The 26,460-nt window shown below is 43.6% G+C and overlaps 1 protein-coding gene across 7 annotated transcripts in view; it reads left to right on the forward strand.

The window, feature by feature from the left end:
• CAMKK1 (calcium/calmodulin dependent protein kinase kinase 1) overlaps positions 1 to 26,460 on the forward strand; it is a 203,850-nt gene that overhangs the window by 130,577 nt on the left and 46,813 nt on the right. For all 7 annotated transcript variants that reach the window (XM_048824468.2, XM_048824472.2, XM_048824473.2 and 4 more), the window contains exons 6-9: positions 1,130 to 1,263; positions 3,038 to 3,074; positions 8,014 to 8,035; positions 12,040 to 12,128. In XM_048824468.2, the coding sequence (XP_048680425.1) occupies positions 1,130 to 1,263; positions 3,038 to 3,074; positions 8,014 to 8,035; positions 12,040 to 12,128 (282 nt within the window). The remainder of the gene's footprint in view (positions 1 to 1,129; positions 1,264 to 3,037; positions 3,075 to 8,013; positions 8,036 to 12,039; positions 12,129 to 26,460) is intronic.

A 26,460-nucleotide genomic window follows, 5' to 3' on the forward strand; every position in this document is an offset into this window, starting at 1 on the left:
CAGTATCCTGCCTGGCTTGTCTTCTTGCTCTGGAAACTTAGGCTTTTATTCATTCCTTCATGTGAAATGACATGTTTTAAATTTAATCTTTTGAAAACGTTGGGCTTGATCCTACTATCTGCTAAGCACTCTCAATTCCTTCTATGATCAGGCTCATTGCAAAGTGCCATGTACCCTTGTGAAATTTGATCATCAAGAACCACATTTTCCTTTTGAGTAATTTGGCAGTTTCTCTTGCAATAATTCATTCAAACTAGTGAGAGGCCTAATGATTGCATCTTAAAGCTCTTTTATTGGTGGATGGCTTCACTTGCCAGGTCTTTGTAATTGTTTTGGAAATAGAACAGGACATGGAAATTGGAACTTTCTGTAACAATAGAAAAACCAGACTAGCATGAGCATTGCCTTCTGCCTAACTACTTATCTGCATCATAGCTTGTGGTATGATTTTTTTCGGTGGGATCGTGATTATAATAGAATAATGCATTTATCCTGAACGATCCTAAACCTATTTACAAATGAGAGAGAGTGCAGCTGTCTCTGGGGTGGAAAGCATCAACTAAGTATCACAGTAGTTGGGGGCAGATAAATTGTGGCAAATCCCTCTATGAAAACATCCCATCGTCTCCTTAATGTTCATGAAGAATTTTAGTTTTAAGGCTTCACCTGCACACAGTGAAGCACACAGAGCTCAATTCATCTGCCTTAGAAAGATAACGGGATGAGTTGACCCAGCCAAGCTTGGGACCTGCTGGATGTCCTTTCAGAGCAGAATGTAGGAACGTTGATGGGGCAGTGCCGATGCCCATGTTGTACCTGTTCTGTGGCTGACTGATTTCCAATCCCCAGAACAGTCAATCTGAGTCTTTTCACTGGCACTAAATTTCAAGTTGACTTTATACGAGAAAATAAAAGTCAGGCATTGACTCATGCGGAGAACGTTCAGTAGGTCAGTGTGTCATCTCTGTGAGGTCATTCAACCCCTGCGCTCTTACATCTGTGTCTGGCTGGTCATATATTTTTAGGTCCTGCACCCATTCAAAGCCCCCATGTTATACAGCCATTCACTGTGATGTATCATGTGCTGCCAAGCAGGGGTAAAGCCCAGTTTTTGTTGTTGCTGTTGCAGGTCGACCTCCCCCTAGAGGATCCAGAGCAACTTCTGATGGGCAGCCAAAATCAATGGCACCGCTGGATAGAGTTTATCAAGAAATAGCCATCTTAAAGAAACTGGATCATGTCAACATTGTGAAGCTAATCGAGGTGTGTATGCCAAAGCGGGTTGGGAGGGAAGAGGTGCTGTTATTCAGGTCAGACTGTGCAGATGGCTACATTCAAGTTTGGTTTTTTTAAGTTAATGGGGATCAGGAAGCAAAATCCCCTAGATGGCTTTGAAAATGGCAACCTATGTTTATAAATTAAGGACCTGATTCTGGCCACACTCCACACAATGGGGCTGTGTATGTGGAGGGCTTGCTTGATCAAGGTCAAAGTTGATAAGTAGAAGCTCCTTAAGCAACTGTGTGTTTTAGAGCGAGAGAAAGAAAAGGTAAGCCTTGCCTACACACAAACTTGCACTGGTTTAACGAAACTAGTGCAGGCTCCTGTGTAGTCATTCTTTTATTCAGTCTAAGACTAGCTTACTTTGGTTTAGCTTAAACCTGTGCCTAATCAACATAAGCTATCCAAAATAGACCTAGTTTAAACCAAAATTAGTGTCATCTCAGCCTTTTGCTCCAGTTTAACTAAATCAGTTTAACTGATGGACTTATGGATGCTGTATGTAGACAAGCCCTATGCGTGTGTGTGGCAGGGGGCCGGGGGAGAGAGAGAGTGCCTATGTGGTGATGGACCTTAGTGCCCTGTTAATCAATATTTGTCTGATATGGGCAAATAGCATCTTCATTTGTATGTACTGTCTCTAGTAGGCATAAGAGTGCATGGAATTTGTTTTCTTTAGTTCCCCAGATTTTCCAGAATAAACTAAAGAAAATTTCTCTCTATCCTTCAAAAACCTCCTCAGTGCAGTAAGTTTCTAACTGCTAGCAGTTGCTCTGTAGCACTGGAGTCTTTGAATAGGATCTCTGACCCCATAACAACTCCTGTATGCCCATTCTGATCCTGGCAATGTGGTAAGAAGGGAAATATACCAGTGAATATCAGTGCCTACTCAGTGTAAAAGATGGGCATCCACAGAGATATTTGGGTTCAAGTCAAGGTTTAGCTGCAAAGTTTGGTGAACCCTGAATCCAGTGTGATGACACTTATGCAGGGCCACTGCTTAGCTCTGTTGGTGTCAAGACATTGCAGCACATGCCCAGTGAGACCTATTCTTGCCCCTCCAGTGGCCCACACTGCGTTTAGAGAAGTCTGGATGCAACTCCTTTCTGAGCTAGTAAATAATGTGCATAGGTGGACAGACGAGATTGCGACAGGGTGATAGTCCCAGCTGCTGACAGTCCAGGAGGTCAGGACCCAAACTGAGAAACTTCCTAGCATGCTAGCATGATATCCTTTCCTTAGACTGTAAGACCAGCCTGATTTTTGCATGTAGGTTACATGGAGACAAATGCATAGCAGCCTTTCTTGCATACACTTTGTCTGCTAACCAGGCTTATGTGACTGTATGTCATGCATGAGCGGGACCCTTGGTGTGTACAGTGGTTGTTCTTAGCATAGTTCAAGGGTGCAAGTCTTGTTATTTTAAGGCTAGTCTGCAGAGCATCAGAAAGAGGTCAGATTGCAGTGTGCAGATCTGTAGCTAAATCTCCCAGGTTTAGGGATGCTTGAGTCTATCCCTACTAAAAACTGGTAAGAAGTGTGTGCGCGCACGCAAATGCAAGATAGAGGCAGGGGAGATAGATGTATATTTAAAGTCACGAATCGCATATTACTCCATTAAATTTCAAATCCAGGTGCCCTGTGAGTTTAACACCCTCCAGCACAACATGAAATATGGGTAATTATAGAGTATTATTGGATTAAAGATGTCTCCCTCTCTGTTTCCCTTCCCTTGCCTCTGTGATATCCATTTTAGGTACTGGATGATTCTGCAGAGGACAATCTGTACATGGGTATGTACCTCCCTGTATGTTAATAGAGCCATATTTGCTTATTCTCACTGAGGCGTTTAATGTACATTTCCAGGAGAGATCATAACTAGGAGACTTATACAGACCACAGCAGATAGAGTTGGTACCTATGAAACGTTAAAGTCTCCTAAGGGGTCAGGTTCAGGAGGCCTTGCATCTTAGGAGAGCTGCACAGAGCAAGAGCTGCTGCATCCACTGACACTGAACGGGTATCGTTTGTGCTTCCCGCACACACTCACCCTGGCTCTAATTCATCCAGCCAGAGTAGAAGGGTGGGAGAAGTGGATGGCACCTCTTCTCTCTGGGGAGTCTAGTGTGACGTGCAAAGACTGAGATCATGTCTACCTCATGCATGCGCACAAGGAGTGGGGGGAATTCCCTTCTGTCCTGTCTCCCCTAACACTCCTGTGAAGAGTCAGCCACAGTATCTACAAGGATATGCCTCATGAAATAGTAAAGGAGGCTTTTGCAGCTGCCTGGAAAGGGGGATCTGCCTAGCTCTGAATCTATTAAAAAAGTGGACGGGGTGGGGGTGGGGAAATGAAGCTGCTTTCCTTTGAAAGGTCAGTTTCCCTTTCAAGAGCAGATTCAGCCGAAGCCCACACTGTTGGTCGAGAGACATCAAAGATGTGGCAGTTGGGAGGGGCCTGTGTGTTAGATTCCTTTTGGTTGCACGAAAGTCAGTGCAATTCAAAAAGCAGCAGAGGAAAAAGATGTGCTGCTGGGTCACAGTCACGGTGATAGCAGTAATGATAGTGTCAACCCCTTACTCATACTGGAGAGCAGTTACTCACATGAGTAGACCCACTGAGTCTGAGCAGTGAATGGTCATCAGCGAATGGGTGAGCAAACTAAGGGCATAACCACCTGCATAACTATCTCCAGTGTCACCCTCTCTTTAACCCCTGGAATAGCTTATGTGAGCAGTAGCTCAGCGGTGTGATCAAAGGGTTCATAGACTGGGCCAGGAGTACTCGAGTGGGACAGTAAGGGACACTTCATTGGTACTAGTAGGTACATCTGAGAACATTGTGAAAAGCAATTTTTTCATGTGCCATTAAAACCAAGCCAAGGTGTAGCAGCACCCTGCAAGGTGTGCAAGCCTTACCGTTCCATCTGCATGTCTCAGTGATGCTGTCTGAAGATGTAGGTCTGATCCTGAGTGGGGCTGATTTTCATCCACACACTGCTTCCTTTGTAATGCTCAGGGAACTCAGAGCAGCTACTAGGCTGCTCTAACCTGGGACAAGGGCCTGCAGAGAACAGGGAGCTGTAACCACCCCTCTCTGCTTTACAAAGAATAAGCTTGGCAAAGCTGAGAATCTGGCTGTGTATCTGTAATTCCTGTTGAAGTCAGAGGACATGGTAAATGCTCAACACCTCTCGAGCTCAGGCTGTCTGACATTAGGCTTTCAGCTGCATGGTGTCACCATTGATAGCAATTCCCAGCAGGATGATTAGAAATCCCAGGCAGGCTTTCCTTCTAAAATGTACTGTAGACAATCAAGTACAAAAGAAAACAAGAGAAGGTGCAGGACAGAGTGAGCTACTGAGACTTAAGCACATTGGCTTGTTTATAGTTTAGTTTAGAAGTAGGATTTCTTGCATCCATGTACACCATGCAGAGCTTGGTGCTAAGAAAGCAGGGCTAAGAAAACTGAGAAGCTGAGATAGAGGAAATGGTAGAATTATGAAATGCTGCCAAAAGCAGCTTGTTCCTAAACCTGCAAAGAAAGACGAATTGGCCTTAGTATATTGCAGCATGTTATAGTTGCACCTTGAGCTGTTTGAATATCACTGCTGTATGGTAGCAAATAGGTGTTTGCTGTAAACAGATTTAAGAGTAACAGCCGTGTTAGTCTGTCTTTGCAAAAAGAAAAGGAGTACTTGTGGCACCTTAGAGACTAACCAATTTATTTGAGCATGAGCAGTTTCCACGGTATGCATCCGATGAAGTGAGCTGTAGCTCACGAAAGCTCATGCTCAAATAAATTGGTTAGTCTCTAAGGTGCCACAAGTACTCCTTTTCTTTTTGCTGTAAACAGAGCGGTCTCACTTTACAGATAAGAGTTTGCATTGGGATTTTGCTAGTGTTGCAGTATCTTGTTTAACTACTTGTGAGGGAAAGGTCTCCTTGGTTTTGGCAGATCACTCCCTAACGGTATGGGACCCTACTGCCTAGCTGAGCCTACACATCTGACACAAGGGTGTCTAATGGTGGAATAAGAAAAGGAGTACTTGGGGCACCTTAGAGACTAACAAATTTGTTAGTCTCTAAGGTGCCCCAAGTACTCCTTTTCTTTTTGTGGATATATATTAACACGTCTGCTACTCTGAAACCTGTAATGGTGGAATTGCATTGCTGGGGAACCCTATGCTATTATGGAGCAGTGATAGCTGCTTTGGACTTTAGGCTACAACCCAATTCCCAGCCTAAGCCCTGTTTTTGCTCAGCAGACCCCAGTGAGTTGGTGTTACACCTGTTTACACCTTCATATATTGAGGCAGAGAGAGATTTAAGTGACTGACCTAAGTTCACAGAGTGAGGTAGTGGCAGAGCCATAGATAGAACACAGGAGTCCTGCTCTAATCACTATAAAAATTTTTAAATAACTTTATCAAGTTTCACGCTGACATCTTAATTTTCTGATCTGAGGTATTGGGTAACTGAGCTCCATAGAGTGGCTAAAAAGGAATGTTTCCATCAGCTTGGGGAAGGAAGGCAGAGTAGTCCTCTGGACTGGGACTCAGGAGACCTGGATTCTATTCCCAGCTCTGCTGCTAGGCTGCTGGGTGAGCTTTGGCAAGTCATGTCACGTTTCTGTGCCTCCCGGGCTACAGCATTGTGATGTTTGGGGGTTCAACTCAGACCAGTACTGGGTTGTGTTACTTGCCCTGCAACTCTGGGTGTCTTAAATGCTGTGCTGCTGTTGCTCACAGCCTGACACCAACAGCCCTCTGAGAAGCAAGCAGGCCACACCCTGCTTTCTATCACCCAGTTACTTTTTGCAAAGTGATTCCAAAATGCTCCCAGTCCTGAATTTCCCCAAAACCATCTACCAATGTGACAATCTGCTGAGGTTTCCAGAATTGTGAGTTACTGTGTTACCTGTTTCAACCTCAGCAAGTGAGAGTTTTGCTACTCCTAAGCTGTATGATAGCTCCCTGACATACCAGCTTGTCAGCCTTGCCAGCAAACTTTGCCAGTCCAGACTTTGCCTAAAAGGTAATAGACAGTGAATCCCAGCTTCCGAATTTCTGGGATACATCTCCCTGCAGTGTCCAGCCCTCTCATTGAAACTGAGCAAAGTTGCTAAGTTCATTGCTTCTTTAAAGAGATAGTACATGGCAGCTCATTAATTTAACTGGGGTTTGACAAACACTCTTATTTCGGGTTTCAGAGTGGTAGCCGTGTTAGTCTGTAGCAGCAAAAACAACGAGGAGTCCTTGTGGCACTTTAGAGACTAACAAATTTATTTGGGCATAAATAAAAAGCTTATGCCCAAATAAATTTGTTAGTTTCTAAGGTGCCACAAGGACTCCTCGTTGTTTTTACTCTTATTTCAATCACAGCACTGAATTGTTTTTGTTGTTCTTCGAGATGTGTTGCACATATCTATTCTACAATCTACCCTCATTCCGCTCTCTATCGGAGCCTGTCCAGTAAGAAGGAACTGAGCAGGGTCGGAGCAGATCTGCCCTCTTATACCGGCATTCAGTGGCTCATGGCATCAGAGGGTGCTCAAGCCACCCTGACCGGAACCAGTGAGGGGAAAAAGTTCTCTGACCACTGTGCACAAGGCACACACACCTACAGAGGTGGACATGTGCAACACAGCTTGAAGAATAGCAGTTACAGAAAGGTAGGTTAACCGTTTTTTTAATTATTCCATATTTTTTTATTTGTATTTTATTAATTGAACCTCCAAAGGTTTGGTTTTATGAAAGAAAAACAAGTACCAGATGGTACCAGGCTGTGGCCCATCTATCCCTCCCCCACAGAAGGACTATCTGCTTCACTGTTCACAGGGCTGCTAGTGTTCCTTCTTCTGCACAGGGGGACAGAGCCAAGGCCCCAGTGTGCCTTCCAGTGCATCTGCAGCAGAGGAAGTAATCTGCACTAGGAATAGGGCTGAGATAAGTGACTAGGGTGTGGACAGATGGGATGGGGAGGGAGCAGACTCCTGGATCCAACGCCCCCTCCCCCATATGCCATACAGCATAAGTGCACCACTGTTTGTGGGGAGGGGGAAGTAATCTATAAGGCTGGTACAGGTTATTCCCTGTCTCTCCTCCTCACCCATATCAGGGTGGGGAACTTGGATGCAGATTGGGACTCTGAGTCGCAGGCTGGTTCCCAGGCTGTTTCTGGAGCAGTGCAAGAATGTGCTGCTGCTTACTCAGCAAAGCCACGCTTTCACCCATGATAAAAAGGAGAACACTCAGAGTTGTACAAACTAGAGCATGTTTCAAACTCATACAATTGCATCCATTTTATCTGATGATAGTTACGTAGCTATCCTGCCAATTTAATACATTAATAGTGAGGATACACATTCATACCGTATCATGTTTTGCTATTGATAATATTACAGTGGTACAAGAACCAATGCTGTTATTCAAGAAGGGAAAATCAAATCAAGAGGGTCTGGAAGCCAAGAGAATGGAAGTAGGGTTAGTAAATTGGTATCTGTTGTCTCCCAGTTGGAGCTGGCCTGGGTAGTTATATTTGTCTCTGCTAAAGTAACAAGCTCTTTTAATTTTGCATCGCCTTGTAGCCTTGTTGGGTGGGATAAATTGATTAAGATTGTTCTGGGACAGTGTTCATTTTATAGGCAAATATGCTAGAAATGTGTGTCTGCACTAAATTGGATTCCTTCCCTCTTACCCATGGTTGCTTTTTTTTCCCCTTTTCTTTCAGTGTTTGACCTTCTGCGCAAGGGGTAAGTAGCCCGCAGGGGACTTTAGGGAATAGAATGTTTAGGTGTTTGCAGTTCTCATCAGATGGAGAGCCAGCTTCTGAATGCAGGAGGACTCATTCACTAACTCCCTGGGTGAAATGCAGAGGACGATGTGTAAGATGGTGCCAGTTGTACATCACTAAGTGGGTGTGAAGGAGACAGATTCCGATTGCAGTTACACCACTGTAAATGTGCAGATACTCTATAGATTTTGTAGTCACTGCAGATTTACACTGGCATAACTGCTTTCAGAATCTGGTGAAGGGAGTCTGACTTGGTGTAACTTACGTGTCAAGTGGCCAGAAGAAGTTTTTAGATAGTGTAAGTTAAAGTAACTTCCACCTTACACCTTCTTCTGTCATGTCTATGTATAGGGTACATTTCCTTAGACTTCCTTTCACTCGTTTATTCACCAGTGTCTAACCTTATGCCAATCATATTGAATTCTCCTTCCCCCCAGTTATTTGAGACACAACATTTTGTAAATGCAGGAGCTTTTCCACCTCCACACATTACATTATCCATATCTTTGGGAGAGATACAGTTTACAGCAGATCCTGAAGCGCGTACAATCTTAATATGCAAGACATGTCCAGGATGGGAGAAGGGAAGTCTTACTAACCATGGTTTTGAATGCCCCTGCCTCAGCGAGAGATGAAGCAGTCAAGATCAGACAGAGAATCTCTATCACAATGAGCAACTGAACACAAGTCTGTATCGTAATCCAGTGCCTTAGCCACAAGACCATCCTGCCTTACGAGCTGCTTTGCTTTGTTTCTCCTGGGTCCCAGCACTCACTTTCAGTTCTTTAGATTCTGATGTGGGCTCTGCTTTTCTTTTTGCTGGGTCCTCCAACATAAGAACGTCCAGACTGGGTCAGACCAATGGTCCATCTAGCCCAGTATCCTGTCTTCTGACAGTGGCCAATGCAAGTGAGAACCTCTGCATGCTGTAGCATAGATGCAGTCTGATGTGCATGTGATGCACAATTTTCAGTGTGACATGATAGTTGTTATTGCAGCAAACAATTGATGACCATCACAGAGTAAAATGAGATCATCCTTAGAATTTACTGCTCCAAATGAGGAGAGGTAATGGCGGAAAATGCCTTCCAGAGTACCAGCTGCCAGGTAGAAACATGGGCTGGAATCTTGGCTCAACCAAAAAAAACCCAACGATGCAGGGTCGCGATACAGTTTTAAAATATCTTGGCATATTCATGTGTCACTGCGCCCTGTGGCAGAGTGGTGGTTGTTAATGTTATCGTCCTGGTGGGGTGATGGTTTTAGGCCTCATCAAGTAGAGGAGGAAAAGCTGTTCACTGTCCACGCCAGTTGAAGGGTGGCCTTTTCCTGAGCAGAGTCCATTGTGTTGTGTAGCATGTTGTGGTAGTTTAGGGTGTTTGGCACTGGCCTCGCTCTACTCCAACTGAAGCAACTGGTAAAACTCCCACTGACTTCAGTGGAATGAGAGTTGAGACAGTGGTAAGCACCTTTGAAAATCCCACCCTTAGCAACTACTGAAGACAATGATAGTCTTTCCAGTGGCTTCATTTGGCTTTGGATCAGGCCCTTAATTAGAGATCGGTAGAAATACCCTCATTGATTTCAGTGGGCATCGGATTGGGTCCTAAGGGTGTAATATTACAAAGTACTGAGCACCCTCAATTTCCATTTATTTCAAGGCAGGATTGATCCCTAATACTCTCCAGGACCTATTACTTCTGCTTTGGAGCTAAACAGAACAAATGGTACAAGACGTGAAAGGCGGGTTTAACCTTTGAAGCTATGTGTACACTGCAAAGTGAAGGTCTGATGGTAGCACAGGTAGGCATACCCAGGTTAGCTTTAATCTAGCTAGCACGGGTAACAGTAGTTAATCAATCAGACCTTCATTTTGCAGTGTAGACAAATCCAGAAGTTCCTCTTTCCAAACTCTCCTCCCATACTTGATTTAGGGCCAGGTCCAACTCCCAAGGAAGTCACTGGGCGCCTTTCCATTGACTTTAATTGCACTTGGAATGGGCCTGTAATTCAGAATACAAGGAAGAGGGATAAGGAGAGCTAAGTCGGCAGGGAGACTCCATGCATTTTATTTCCCTTTACCACCTTTTTTTGGGCTGCCATCTCTTGCAGGTTAATGGTGACAGGATGAGAGACAAGGAAGGTGTTACTGGCGATCAGGACAACAATTGTCCCTTGGGGAAGAGGGAAAACTCTCTTTTGAGTCTGCACAACTGAGAAAAAGCCATTGTAATCAGCTGCTGCCACGAGGGGGGCTGTGCCACTCTTTTGAAGCAACCTTTCTACCGCTAGCAGATGGCAATTATACTTCATTAGCAGTCCTGTCGCTCCCATTGCTTCTCTCAGGAGCCAGCAACATGAAAATGTTGCCATGTGATGGGGGAGGAAGCTGGAAATCGGTGACAAAAATGGAAACAGCATTAAGCTCATCTATTGAAGGGGGGGGGCTAAAAAGCACAGAGAGTAGTTTTCTGACAGCTTCCTTGAGGTTTTGGGGGGGAGGGCACAGGGTGGTTAAAAGAGAGGGTAGCTGCCGAGAAGCCGCTGGAGACCTTTTTTGCTGACGTTCTGTTGTGCATTGATTCTCAACGAGGGCTCAACCTTGCAAGATACTGAGAACTCTGGCTCGGATCCAGCACAGCATTTAAGCACATGCCTAAGTCTCTTGAAGTCAGTGGGAATACTCGCATGCTTAAATTCTGCTTTGCTGCCTTGGTGCCAAATACCTTGCAGAATCAGGCATAATCCTACAAGATGTTAAGCACCCCCACCTCCCATTTTCATCATTGAGAGTTGAATGTGCTCCTTACCTCTCAGAAAGTGCTAAACAGCTCATAGAGTCTAGGCCCTAATTGCCATTTACACTTGGCTCTCAGCTGGGGGCAGGGGGAGAGGAGGGTCACTTACGAGACTCTGCACGTCCATTAACAATGAAGACATAAAGGGGGCCACCAGGGTAGGGAAAAGGGAGCTTTCAATCCGACTGCTGACTCTTGAGACATTTTCCCAGGCTGACCTGTACTGCATCTTGCACAGGAAAACAGGGTTTTAAGAGCAGCTAAAATGATACATCAGAAATATTTTCATGTTAATGTCAAACCCTACAAGGAAAAATATTTAGCCCTTAGTCTGGTCTCATTTAAACCTGAACGACGCTGGTTTTATTGCCCTTTGCTTCAGGAGCAAATCCTAACTCGCAGAATGTCAAATCAGAATTGGAAGACTACTTTTGATATGCAAGTCATGTGCCAACTGTATGGTGCTTGTAAAGGCCATAAGGTAATATACCACCATCAGTTTCTTTCTGTGAGATTGATAGTAATGGTTGTGACATGCTTCTTTAATAAGTGATATAATAATAAAACAATTTTGCACTTTTTATAACACTTTTCATCCATGGTTGTCAATGTTTCACCTTGAGAGGTAGGTATTATCCTGATTTTACAGAAGGGGAAACAGACAATTAGGGCCTGAATTTTAGAAGTGCTGAGTATTCCCAGTTCCCATTGCCTTCAGCTGGAGTTGTGGGTGCTCAGTCCTCTGAAAATCAAATCCTAGGGGTCAGATTTTCAAAAGAGCTCAGCTCCCTTTTAGACACCAAAGTAAATGGCCAGATTTTCCAAAGAGCTCAGCATGCTGGGTCTTTTGAAAATCTATCCCCTAAGTGTCAGAATGGGAGATGATGGAAGATGAGTACGTTTAAAAATCTGGCACTTATGTAGGTACCTGAATGGGAGCTGAGCTCTTTTGAAAATCTGGCCCCCATTGTGTTTGCTGAGCACTTCTGTAAATCTGGTCAGAAATGACTTGCCCAGGATCATGCGGAGTCATGGACAGAAATAGAACCCAAGAGCTCTGTTTACTAGCTGACTGCTCTAACTGCTAGAGCACACTCCTTCTTCAAATAAAGAATATTATTTCCCGTTAACTGGGCATTTGGTAATTTTCCCTTTTTCCTTTCAGACCTGTCATGGAGGTGCCAACTGACCAGCCATTCACTGAAGAGCAGGCTCGGCTCTACTTTAAGGACATTGTCATGGGCATAGAGTACTGTGAGTACCAAGATCAGCTGCACCTTTGCAGAGCATTGCACTGACCTACATTCTTGTTTGAAGCCAACCTTTTCATCACTTGTGAACTGTCAGGGGAGTAAAAGGATACTCTCTAATCATATATGAAGGGGTTTGCAAGATTGGCAATGACCCGTCTCAGCCTGGATTTGTATGGGCCATATAACAGTTATTCAGTGGCAGCTGTTCTTTAAAGTGGCACTATGAAAACGATTAGCAATTTTTTTTTTTTTTGTTGTTAACTCTCTTGGATAAAAATTGTAGACTTTAATTCTTACAGCTGCGCCAAGCTTGGCTGAAGCCAGGAAACAGCCTTTGCAAAGACACAGGCTAAGAAAGTCAATTAGCTTCGGTTGAAGTGAATTTGCGCTGCTTCCAGCTGAGCTGTGGGGGAAGAGCTTGCAAGTGGCTGCTGGAGGGCTTCTGTCCTTGTCTCCTCCCTTTGGAATGCATCTCAGTGATTCATCATTACTCAGGGCTGTGACATGCAGAGAACATGCCACCTCATCACCTGCCATCACAGCTGGTGGCTTGTGTATTTCACAGAATCCTCATTCAGTATTCAGCATCTGTATATTTTTAATGGGCTATTGCACAATTTAATTTAATAAATCAAATATTGTGTTTCTCCCTCTAACCTGGCAGATGGGTTCCCAAGTATTTGGGGCCAGATTCTTATCTAAGATCCAGGATTGAGTACTACAAAAGGGCCAGATTTTAACCTTAAATGGTCATCAGGGAATTTCCCTGGCATAAGGGAACTGGCATATCACTGCTGGCATAAAGATAATGGAGACAGCCCCTGTGCCAGCTGCCCCACCCCGCATGTAAGGAAATGTTGGGGGAGGAAGGGAGTGGTGAGTAGTTGTGTAGGATAAGAGCAGCCTTTGACTGTCTAGCTCTTACTGAGACCAATGCACACTGCCCCTCAGGAATCAGGATCAAAGATCCATTTATGGATTCCTTGATGCTACTTCCTTTTCTGCACTGAGCAGAGATCTAGCATTCCAGAGCTTGCTTGCTCTGTCTAAAAGCTATCAGTTGGGTTTTTACACCAAACTCATCACCATGGTATCTGAGTCTCTACCAGATGGTCTCCTTACTTCCTTGTGATCTGCAACCTGGAGTTCATTATCTAAGTGCAGGAGGAAATATCTTCCTTCCTTCCTTCCTTCCTGGCTGGGGTTCTCCATTTAAGGCTTCCCTTTCTTAGCATTGACAGAGCCAGACTTCCTATTATTTAAATATTGCTGAAGTTTGCTCTATCTGTGCTGTCACAGGGAATGGTGGCCCTTCAAAACATGCCAGATTTCCATCAGCTCAGGACAGTTACATCAGTATCTTTCTATTCCCTTGTATTTCCCAATACTTACTGGAGGAGTACCTAGAAACTGCAGATGCTGAGGTTACCAAGCTGCAGTTTAGTTTTCTTAAGGGCTAGAACTGTACATACAAATGGCTCTCTTAGATGTCCCTTTTCAGTGACTGGAATTAAAACGACTGAACAGTCTCTCTGGCCACTGCTGTACCAAAGAGTTTTAGGCATCTAACTCATATTGACTTCAGTGGGAGTTAGGCATCTAAATAAATTGGAGAATCTGGGCCTCAGAGAGTAGGAATGAAATCCTGGCTCCATTGAAGTCAGTGGCAAAACTCTTGTTAACTTCAGTGCAAAGGCCATAAGGCCATATACCAACAGCAGTTTCTTTCCATGAGACTGATAGTAATGGCTGTAAGAAGAATGAGGAGAACTTGTGGCACCTTAGAGACTAACAAATTTATTTGGGCATCAGCTTTCATGGGCTAAAATCCACTTCATCGGATGCGTGCAGTGAAGATACAGTAGGAAGATAGATATGCACAGAGAACATGAAACAATGGGGGTTGCCATATACCAGCTGTAACAAAACTAATCAATTAAGGTGGGCTGTTATCAGCAGGAGAAAAAAAACTTTTGTAGTGATAATCAGGATGGCCCATTTCCAACAGTTGAGAAGCTGGTGTGAGTAACAGTAGGGGGGAAATTAGCATGGGGGAATAGATTTTAGTTTGTGTAATGACCCGCTTCTTTAGTAAGTGATATAATAATAAATAATACAGTTTTGTACGTTTTATAAAACTTTTCATCCGTGGTTGTCAATGTTTCACCTTGGGGTAGGTATTATCCTGATTATCCAGGATTTCACTCTAGAGGACGCATCTTACAGCCTTTACTCAGGTCAGTAGCTTCATTGACAACTTTAGTAAAGCTGTCTATGGGCTAGGTTGTGTTACCCTCTCTCATATTGAATCATACCTTCCAATACAAACTGTGAGTAGTAAGTGAGAGTTGAAGGATCAGACCGTAGGGAGACTTCTAGATATGTAACCTAACCTGTTTTGCTTCCATAGTCTGAAATGCAACATTTTCCACTGTTTCAACCATTAGGAAAATCTGTTCATCTTATTGAACCAGAGGGAATAATTTCTAATGCACGTCCACTGACCATGTTTTTACAAAGCAAAGACATAGCCTTGTCAGTCTAAAAGAAATGTATTATCCTGTAATACGTACTTAGAGCCTTGTCTGCCTTCAGTTAATTGGATCTCAGAAAGACACAGGGAGGTCTACTGCTCTCCCCATAGGCTAAACAAAGCTTTAGGTTTTGCTTGGCTCTTTTACAGAAGATCGGGATCTGAAAGGATAACTGGAATGTGAATAGAAGAGGAGTACTTGTGGCACCTTAGAGACTAACAAATTTATTTGAGCATAAGCTTTCGTGAGCTACAGCTCACTTCGTCCCTAACGAGCACAGCAGGCTTTGCTGAGATGAAGGAAGATCATTCACAAGGCCACATTCATATCACATGCTGCAATACATTAGCTCTGTCTTCCACCTGAAACTAAACGCACCATACCAGCCTCTGAATGGAAATGAAAGAAATACTTAGTCATTGGGACTGTAGTTTGAGTTAAGGCTGCAGGGTCCAAGGCCATTTTGCCAGTAGAGTTTATGAGTTAGAAAAAATTGTAGTTTATATTCTGATAGTGCCTAGTTCACTCCACAGAGATCAGGGGCCTGTTTTGCTTGGCACTGGGTGTGCACATAGTAAATGACAGCTCCTGCCCCAAAGTAGTTACAGTCTAAAAGGTTGCAGAGTAGCAGCCATGTTAGTCTGTATCCGTAGAAAGAAAAGGAGGACTTGTGGCACCTTAGAGACTAACCAATTTATTTGAGCATGAGCTTTAATTAGGCACAGGTGGGGCTAGCCCAACTCTCCTTATGGGGCCAGCCCACTCTGTGACAGGCACCAATAAGTAACTTAAGCCAATATTTCTACAGCATTACACGCATCCGATGAAGTGAGCTGTAGCTCACGAAAGCTCATGCTCAAATAAATTGGTTAGTCTCTAAGGTGCCACAAGTACTCCTTTTCTTTTTGATAATTGTTATGTAATTTGCTAGACTCAATCACCATGCAGCTGTTTTAAGCTCACAATGTTCACAGCAGTAACTGCATCATTGCTAGTTGTGTCTTATTAAATTAGATATTAAAAACTGGATTCTCGTCACAAACTGGAATGTATTAATCAAGAACAATATGCTGCATGTTGCATGTAAGGAATCTTGTTTTAGATGGAAAATGACTGTATGACTGAATACAAGCCTGCCTATGACAGGCTTCCGAGTAGCGGCCGTGTTAGTCTGTATCCGCAAAAAGAACAGGAGGACTTGTGGCACCTTAGAGACTAACCAATTTATTTGAGCATAAGCTTTCGTGAACTACAGCTCACTTCATCGGATGCGTGTAATGCTGTAGAAATATTGGCTTAAGTTACTTATTGGTGCCTGTCACGGAGTGGGCTGGCCCCATAAGGAGAGTTGGGCTAGCCCCACCTGTGCCTAATTACCTGTTGCCAGTGGTTGGGTCAGGTGCCCATGTTTCACCCAATGGCAGCCAGGGGTTGGTGCTTCTTACAGAAAGGAGCCTGCTCCATTGAGAGAGAGCCACCTGTAGGGAGATTCTTACTGGGATACAGAGTTAGAGAAGACCGGGGCAGAAGTTTTCCCTACCAGCCAGAGGCAAAGGCCTGGCTGGAGCTATGTGCAGTGACAGGCAGGAGCAAAACCCTTAGGAGAGGCAGAGCAAAGTGCTGAGCGCGTGGGGTGCCCAGATTGAGACAGGGATGACCTAGCATGAGGTTGCCAGGTGTCTGCTTTTGTTTTCTTGATCTGTGTTGTTTTAGTAAACTAGATTCTGGAGTATCTCATATACACAAGAATCTGGGACATTTCCTCAGAGAACTGAGGTATTGGCAGGGTCTGATGCTAAATGAGATGAAATTCTGTTACAGTGCCCTTCCTGAATCCATGGTACAAGCCATCAGCATTTACCTTTCCTTGCCAGTGTGACAGTGATTGGCACAAGATTAGCTGGGCAGGAGTGACATTACAGTGGGTGACAAAAATGTCCAAAAACCATTGTTTTTTTAGTGTGTTTATTAATTTCATTTATTTAAATATAATTCCAGTTGCGCCTGTCTAAACTCTAGGCAGGGAGTGCATATGCATGTGTGTTTGTGCACACACACGTAGCTCCCAATTCAGCAATCTCTTAAACACATGCATAACGTTAAGCACATAAGTAATCCCATCCTTATTCAACAGGGCCCCGATCAAAGAAAGCAGCCCTATTCAGGAAAGCGCCATATCCACACGCTCAAGTGTAAAGTCATTTCCTGAACTGGGAGGGAAAGCCCTCTACCATGTGCTTAAGTAGCATTGAAGCCAATGGGAGTTAAACATCAAGTGCTTTGCTGAACAAAGATGGGGATGTTCACATTTTTAAAATTAAGCATGTGCTGCACTTAAGTGTTTTCTGAAACAGAGCCATGATGATGTATTGTGCACTTAGATAATGCATTTCAGTTGAGCAACTCAAAGAGTTTAATAAATATTATTTAAGCTTCACAACACCCCTTGAGTGAAAGCAACTGGTAAACTGAGTTGTCCAAAAGTTACCTTGACTTATGTAATGAGTCAGTAGCAGAGCTAGGAATAGAATACAGAAGTCCTGACTCCTGTTCCCCAGCCCTAATACCTGGACAACACTTCCTACCAAATATAGAGAACAAATCATTGTTTTTCTTTAATATTGGCTAACAGTGCTAGAACCCAGAATCCCTATAAATAGGAGTGATACAACATTTCAGAGTCAGACCATCTTCCACCCTAAACATGGTTGGAAATGTTTAAAACAACACATGAAAAATCTACAGATTTGCTGGAGTAAAAAGAAAACCCCATTTATTTGCTTAGAGTATTTTTTTTTTTTGTATCTCAGGTACAGTGGGTTAGAGGTTTGACATCTTGAGTACAATTAGTAAGGTTTCTTCCAGGTTAACTTAATGCTAATTTTCTTGTCAATAACCAAGCTTTACATTGGTTTGCTGAATAAAGATGAATTGGATGTCCTGCAGATTTGCTTTGGCAGGTGAACCGTGGAAACCAGCACCAGGTAAAGTAAGTAATAGAAGGAGCATGTTTTTTCCACAACTGTCAGGCTGACATCTCTTAATGAGAAATCTCTCTCTTGCTGGGAGCTGACATTTGGTTTAACAAAAGGAGGTGGAGGCTACACTGCATCTCTTTCCAAATTAGCTATGTAAGTGTGTGTGCGTGTATGCATGCATGTGCACGTTTGAGGTGAGGGTGAGAGAGAAAAGGCTTGTTATATAAAATTGCATCAAGCAATCCATTTATCAATATGGGGTTTGGCAGGCACACAGTTGGCTGAAGTACTCTTTTGAAGCCTGAATGTTCCTGAAGTCCTTATTCGGGCAAAGCCCTAGGACTTCAGGATTCAGCCGTGTCTGCGTGTGTGTGTCTGTGTATTCAATTACTGCACTCACAAGACAGACATTATAATTTAAACTAAATTCTTAGTGAGTCAGAATGCTGATTCACTCTCCAGGGACCTACTTTAATGAATGAAGCTTTCACAATGATGTCATTGTTTGTTCAGTCTCCTTGGATTTGGAGTAGAAAGCATCATACCTTAAGGCAGTGGTCACCAACCGGTCGATCACGATCAACTGGTCAATCCTAGAGGATCCCCCAGTCGATCACGATCTCTGGTAGTGCAGCGGGGCTGCCACTAAGGTAGGATCCCTGCCTACCCTGGCCCCATGCTGCTCCCGGAAGCAGCCAGCGCAGCCCTGGGGGGGAGGGGGGAGCCACATGCCCCACCACTGCCGCCAGGGGCCCCAGGGACGCGTTGGCTCCTTCCAAGAGCAGCGGGGGGCCATGGTAGGCAGGGAGCCTGCCTCAGCAGCAGCCACGCTGCACCACCGACCGGGAGCCGCTGAAGGTAAGTGCTGCCCGGCAGCAGGCCGCACCCCAGCCCTGAGCCCCGTCCCGGAGCCAGCACCCTGAACCCCCTCCTGTACCCCAAGCCCCTGCCCTGACCCCACCCCCTGAGCCAGTACTCTATACCCCCTCCTGCACCCCAACACTCTGCCCCAGCCTGGAGTCCTTTCCTGCACCCAAACTGCCTCCCAGAGCTTGCACCCCTCACTTTATGTCGGGGGTGGAATGGAAATTAACCCAGTGTCCTCCACACAATGCAGTGGTTGATTGCTACGCTCATCCTACTCTCCTTCCCGGCCCCCCCGAAGTGACTGTGTTTCACTGGTACCAAATGGATATAGTGTAAATGTTTGTGGCATACTTTAGGAGGATTGTATTGATGTAAAATGTTTTTGTAATTGTATTTGTTACTATTAAGTATCGTAAGAGTTAAAAATATTTTAAGAGTAAATTTTACTTAGCATGAAATTGAAAGGAGACCATTCCCTCTTACTCTATGTAAGAAAAGGTCCAGTAGAAACACTGGCATGCCATAGCAATTTATATAACATCTTCCTCATCTCACTACAGAATTAGAGATTTTGGCCTGTATGTGTTTACTATAGATGGGTTTAACTAGAACCTCAAATGTGACCCCCCTGAACCCTTCAAAATTTTAGGGTGAGGTTGGGTTCAGATACCCAGATCGGGCCCAAACTCTACGGTTTTAATTGAGGAACTCGAGTCAATTAGCTTCATTTTGTAAGGGCCTGACTCTGGAGTCTTTACACAGGCTAAAGTTCCATTGGCTGCAGTGGGAGTTATGCCATAGTAAAGATGAACTGCAGGATTTGTCCCTTTGCACTTCATCTGCAAGCATGATATTAGTTTTATCTGGATCACAAAAAGCTGGAACAGCTGCAGTTGCTGTGAGTGAAATGAAGAAAATCCATTCTTTCTGCCACTTTTGCACTAGGAAATGTAAAGTCTCTCTATTGATTGTATTAAGGAAAACCTGCTTTGCTTACTATGTGGCAGGTCTACTATCCGCTCAAGGGAACCCCTGTCATCTGTTAGTTGAACCAGTGGGTCAGAAAGAGGAACAGGAAAGGAAAATGAAGTGCAGCTAAAATCATTGGGAAGGTACTTTTCCTGCAGTACAGTCATACAAAGCAATTCTCAGTAAACTCCCCCACCAGCCTCTGGAGCGCTGCGCCATATACTAAACCCAGAACAATATGTAAATGCCTGCAGTGCTGATCGAAAGCTGGCTTTTCCAAGATAAAACGTAATCTTTCTTCTGTACTATCAATATGTGACTATAATTCCCTTTATCTTAAAAGGGGAGTTAAGTAAATATATCAACAGAAGAGTCAATTGCAGTGGATTTGTTTTAAGAGTATTCTCAGGACTGTTATCAAGTGACAGGTAAATTCAAACGCTGGTGACATGGCAAGTAAAAGCCCTGGTGTACCCATGGTCTTGTTTTGGATTTTGCAGCTGCATGTTCTGCATGAAACATCTGTTGTGTGGGCTTTTGCAAATGTGGCTGTAAGCGCATAATGCACATGGAGAAAGGAGGATGGTCTTGTGGTGAAGACACTGCCATGGAACTCAGGAGATTTGGGTTCAGTTCCTGGGTCTACCACAGACTCCCTATGTGACCTTTCTACGTCACTTAATCTCTCTAGGAATCAGTTCCCATCTGTAAAATAAGGAAAATAATCCTCCTTTTCTCCCATTTCTTGTCTGTTTAATTTGAAGACCCATCTGGGCAAGGACTGTCTTTTACTATGTGTATACACAGCACCTAACACAGTGGGGCCCTGGTTTCAACTGGGGCCTGTAGGCACTGCTGAAATATAAACAGTAAGAACATAGCCAGTACTTGTGGCACCTTAGAGACTAACCAATTTATTTGAGCATGAGCTTTCATGAGCTACAGCTCACTTCATCGGATGCATACTGTGGATGAAGTGAGCTGTAGCCGATGAAGTGAGCTGTAGCTCACGAAAGCTTATGCTCAAATAAATTGGTTAGTCTCTAAGGTGCCACAAATACTCCTTTTCTTTTTGCGAATACAGACTAACACGGCTGTTACTCTGAAACATAGCCAGTGTTTGTGTGTATTGTAATAAATCTATTACGTCCTGTTTCTCCCGCCTCTCATTAAATGTTCTTCCCCGACCTTGCTAAATGCCTGTAAAATGTTGGTTTTAGTGTAGGAGATTCTGGCACTTATGCCTAATCTGTGACAACTGATTTTGCTTATTCTATGAATTCAAAGTTTCCAAAGATCTCAGCTGCCAGAAGTTCTCATTATGAAGTTTTGTGGCCATATTTTCAAAGAAGCTGAGTACCCAATATGCACTCACTGTGCTGACCTCTGTTGAAAATCTCGCTGTGTGTCCAGGGGCTAATCCCTCCTGGAAATTCTGTCCCAGGTGACTTGCTCAAGGTCATAAAGCAATTCGGTGTTCGACTAGTGAATGGAACCCAGAAGTCCTGATTTACAATCCTCTGCACTGAACATTAGGCTAAATATAAAAGGTGTAAATGGTCACAGGAAGCAGGCTGTCTCTTAAACGTAGCCTACTGGTATGTCCACTTCCTTTGGATCATCCTTGGTGTCTGTGGAACACTGCAAACTGGCATAGCAGCCTTGCTTCAAAGAACAGCTTTTCATTTTAAGCTTTATCGGTTGCTGCTGCAGCTTCCTTGGTAGAGTGTTAAATCATTTCTCCACTACAGGGCTGATGTGAGGGTAATACTAAACAGACTCTGCAGCAGCACCATATGGATTGCTTTTGCCCTTGAACAGTAACAGGCTTCTGTTTTAATCAAATATAATTCAGCACCAGCCTTAGTAAATAGCATTATGTGCTAATATGTTGCAATTTTTTGTAATGGCGTTTTGGAGAGTTAGTAATGAGGTGCTCAGGCCCTGGGATTTCCAGCAGGGAGAGCAGAGAAGGAAGCTGTTTTAAAAGACAATGGTGAATAATCTCCCATTTCCCCCCTCCTGCGTTTTGCTGCTGGTTGGTATAGATGAACAATTCCCAAATGTCTGCTTTTGAATGACAAGCACAGCCTGTTTTAGTGTCTGAAAGTGGATGTGTTTAGAAATGAGGGGAGAGGGGGTTCTCATTTAAAAGGTGAGTTTAGTGTTTGTGAAATGTGCTGTATTATCACCCCTGAAAGATGGCATGGTGATGGGTTCTGTAAAAGGACCAGAACAGACTGATGTGCTCTTTTCATGCTTCATTAGCAATAAGGAATGCAGAAGACAGGCAGAGTAGTAGGAAAGAGATCTGGATTAAGTATGCACAAAGGGAGAAACCTGTGTTTATCAAGTAGCAGTCTGACCACCAAACTAGGTTCCTTCTGAAACCTGACCCTCTTTTTCGCACAGTCAACCCGTGGAACTCATTGCCAGGGATGTTGTGAAGGCTAAAAGTATAACTGGGTTCAAAAAAGAATTAGGTAAATTCATGGAGGATAGATCCATCAATGGCTATTAGCCAAAATGGTCAGGGATGCAACCCCATGCTCTGGGTGTCCCTAAGCCTGTGACTGCCAGATGTTGGGGCTGGATCACTCAATAATCGCCCTGTTCTGTATATTCCCTCTGAAGCATCTGGCGTTAGCCTCTGCCAGAAGACAGGATAGTGGGCTAGATGGACCATTGGTCAGACCCACTATGGCCATTCTTATGTTATTATGGTTTCCAGTCCCACTCATCATAGCACAGTGCATTCATTGGAAGAGTACCACCTACAGAGGCTTCCCTGCAGCACCATAGGTCTGTGACACAATTTTTTCAGCGTTCTACAATAATGGTGCAGCACAATGCAATTTACAGTTGTATTTCCCTTGGGAATAGGCCCACTAGTGTGGCACACAGAGTGAATGGGGTATTGTTGGATGCTGATCTGGCTGGAGCACCTACAGAGGTCTGAGGAGGATTGACAGCAAGGATTGTATTTGTGATATTTCCTACAAAGTGAGTATTCACCCATGAAAGCTTATGCTCCAATACGTCTGTTAGTCTATAAGGTGCCACAGGACTCTTTGCTGTTTTTACAGATCCAGACTAACACGGCTACCCCTCTGATACTTGATTCTTGAGAGTTTCTCATTTTGATGTCATTGAAGTAGCACTCTGACCCCAGTTCAGAAAAGTATTTAAGCATCTGCTTAACTTTAACACACATGCTTAAGTGCTGTCCTGAATATGGATGCTTTTCTTCATTAGGGCCTCAGAACACAGACATCCTGCTGATCTCCTGGACCTTTCTCAATGGGAACTCTGTGTCTGGAATGTTTGCAGGATCAGATTCTTGCTGATATGAGTCAAGAACAGCAAAATGTAGCACCAAACCCTTCCAGCATTTCTGCATTAAAGTCCCTTTGTGTCTTTTCAGGCCTATCATTCAGGAGCATAGAGACATCTGTCTTGAGGAGCTGGTGGAGTGGGCAGTGAAGGAGGTGGAGGAGGGCAAAGTTGAAACAAATAAACCAAGAGTTTTGGAGGGATGTAAGCCAACCTGGAACTGATATGGGTTAGGAAAAACTTTCCATATGGGCAGGTTGTCCCATAAGTGCCTGCTGCGTGGTTATTTGCACCTTCCTTTGAAGCAGCTGATACTAGCCACTGTCAGAAAGAGTATACTGCAATAGATGAACCATTGGTCTGATCCAATATGGCAGGCCTCATGTTCTTATACTAATGAATGGTAGCCTTAGATTTTCAGCGGTTTTGTACTATATATCCATAACCATGTTTCCTCACTGCTAACATCAATTAAGTGAAAATGCATTGTTTTAAAAAAACATTGAAAGCCAAGTTTGCAAAAGTTTGGGTGATTCAATTTTATGAGGCCCACATTTAGACACCTACGACCTGATTTTCAGAGTTACTGAGCATTCAGCTGCACTGATTTCAGTTGGAGTTGTGGGTACTCAGCATCTCTGATGATCAAGCTCCAAATTAGTAGACATGCTTGAAAATTCTGTGCCTCAGCTTCCCCGTTAGTAATACTTGCCTCTCTCATAAGGGCTGTTGTGAAATTCAATTAATGGATGTTTATAAGGTGTTTAGAGATTCCTGGATGGAAGATGCTATAAGAAGGATAAGAATTATTATTAAGATCCAAATGGTGCCTGAATTGCTGCTTACTTTCTCACAGAAGTGAAGGATGACTCTAATAAAACTGAATTTACCTGAGAGCTCCAGAACCAGATTTTCCCCCAGGGGCTCTAACTGTAATACGGACAATGTTTCATTTTCATTATAAGAAAAGGAGGACTTGTGGCACCTTAGAGACTAACCAATTTATTTGAGCATAAGCTTTCGTGAGCTACAGCTCACTTCATCGGATGCATACTGTGGAAAATACAGATGTTCTTATACATACAAACCATGAAAAAATGGGTGTTTACCACTACAAAAGGTTTTCTCTCCCCCCACCCCACTCTCCTGCTGGTAATAGCTTATCTAAAGTGATCACTCTCCTTACAATGTGTATGATAATCAAAAAGGGGGAGGGGGGAGAAAACCTGGATTTGTGCTGGAAATGGCCCACCTTGATTATCATACACATTGTAAGGAGAAAGAAAGGGAGTACTTGTGGCACCTTGGAGACTAGCCAGTTTATTTGGGCATGAGCTTTCGTGGGCTACAGCTCACTTCATCAGATCTACAGTATGCATCCGATGAGGTGAGCTGTGGCTCACGAGGGCTTGTGCTCGGGTGAATTGGTTGGTCTCTAGGCCACAAGTTGGCCACAAGTACTCCTTTTCTTTTTGCGAATACAGACTAACATGGCTGTTACTCTGAAACCTGTCATTGTAAGGAGAGTGATCACTTTAGATAAGCTATTACCAACAGGAGAGTGGGTTTGTGGGGGCGGGGGAGGGGAGAAAACCTGGATTTGTGCTGGAAATGGCCCAACTTGATTATCATACACAGTGTAAGGAGAGTGATCACTTTAGATAAGCTATTACCAGCAGGAGAGTGGGGTGGGGGGAGAGAAAACCTTTTGTAGTGGTAAACACCCATTTTTTCATGGTTTGTATGTATAAGAACATCTTCTGTATTTTCCACAGTATGCATCCGATGAAGTGAGCTGTAGCTCACGAAAGCTTATGCTCAAATAAATTGGTTAGTCTCTAAGGTGCCACAAGTACTCCTTTTCTTTTTGCGACTACAGACTAACACGGCTGCTACTCTGAAACCTGTCATTTTCATTATGAAGCAGTATTGATTTATTTTTTAAATCAGGTCCGTCAGTTAACATTGAGACAGCAGCGCAACTTGTACGCAGGGAGCTTGTTGTAGTGAGCAGCCAATCTCAGCACTAAAGAGCTGAACAATTTCCAGCCAAAATGAACAGCTTAAACCATTTGTTTGAAGTCTTTGACAAATCATCTGCTCTGAGATTTTTTTACCAGGAAACTGTGTTCTCATTGGCCCTGATCTATATTGATTTACACTACTTTAGGATCAGACCTATTATCTTTATACTGGAGTAACAGTGAATGCACTATTTGGCTGTCTCTGAGACTCCCTAAAGTGGTTAAAAGAAAAGGAGTACTTGTGGCACCTTAGAGACTAACCAATTTACGAAAGCTCATGCTCAAATAAATTGGTTAGTCTCTAAGGTGCCACAAGTACTCCTTTTCTTTTTGCGAATACAGACTAACACGGCTGTTCCTCTGAAACCTAAAGTGGTTGTTGCACTCAGGATCTTGGATATGTAGAAGGAATGTGATCAGGTTACAGCTCTACTCACTCTACTGAGGGTAAAGATCAATCAAAAAGGTTTCTCAAAGCCAAGTGCCGTGGTATGGTCCAGAGAAAAGACTAACTGGTTTATGGCTAGTTAAGCAATGTCTTCAGCTGCTGAGATAAGAGAACAAGTGTCTCATTACAGCATTTGTCTCTACCGTAGCTGAAGATGATCTGTTAATATTGGATTCCTGTCTGCTGGACCAGGTGAACCACATCAGTTTGCAGCGTAGCACTGAAATGTTAACTGCTTCATATCAGCCTGGAAAACCAGCCTCAGTTCATACCAGTATACAGCAAGCAGTCGGATCTGTTAGGGAGAAAATCATTATTTATTCATACCAACGTGAGCAGAGGTGCTGGCCTGAAAGTGTGCTCTGACTTACTGGGTGGGGGAATGCATGTTCAGGACAAGCTCAAGATGCCCTGAACAGCTTTTATAAAGTGTGCAGTCACAAGCTGAAGTAACTTCCTGCCAGTGCTGCCTACAAGAAAAATGGAGTGAATGTTGAGGCTCCTGCTGATTCCCTGGCTAGACACCTCACATATGTCTCTGGGGGGACTGGGAGAGTGCTGGTAAGGACTTCCTATAACAGGTTTAGATAAGAACTAGTATTTGTTTTTGTTAAGTTTATTTTGATGAGTGTTGATTTGTATGTTCTGTACATCTTTCTATACAATATGTTCATGCATCTCTGCTGTCTTGTTGTTATGTATGTTTAGTTCATAGTTTTTAATACTTAGAACCAAGAAAAGCTAGTATTGTTAATTTCCCTCACCTTGTGGCTGACATTTCTGGTGATAATGAATAGTAGGCTTAACATGATTGCCTTTAATTCCAACCACTATTACTTGTGTTCACAGGGATCCAGGAGACAACCTAATCCTGAGCACTTTGTACTGATGAAATAAAGGGTTAATATGGTGCGAGTCTAAACTATGCAATTTAATTTTACTGTGTATAAATATCATCAACTCCCTTGTTGTGATCTGTCTGTGGGTCTTCAGAAGCCAACAGTGGCACAAATGTATGCTGCTTGTGCTATTGTCCTCACTATATGATAATCAGGAGCTTATCTGAAGGTTGTTCATGCTAATAAACCCTTTGTTTTCAGGGCAGCTGGGACAGGATGTTTAGCTTTTTCTCTTGAGCTTTCTCTTTATTTCTCCATACTGTGAGGAGACAACTCCAGTG

This window comes from Caretta caretta, chromosome 17 (assembly GCF_965140235.1).
Source record: "Caretta caretta isolate rCarCar2 chromosome 17, rCarCar1.hap1, whole genome shotgun sequence".
Lineage (NCBI taxonomy): Eukaryota > Metazoa > Chordata > Testudines > Cheloniidae > Caretta > Caretta caretta.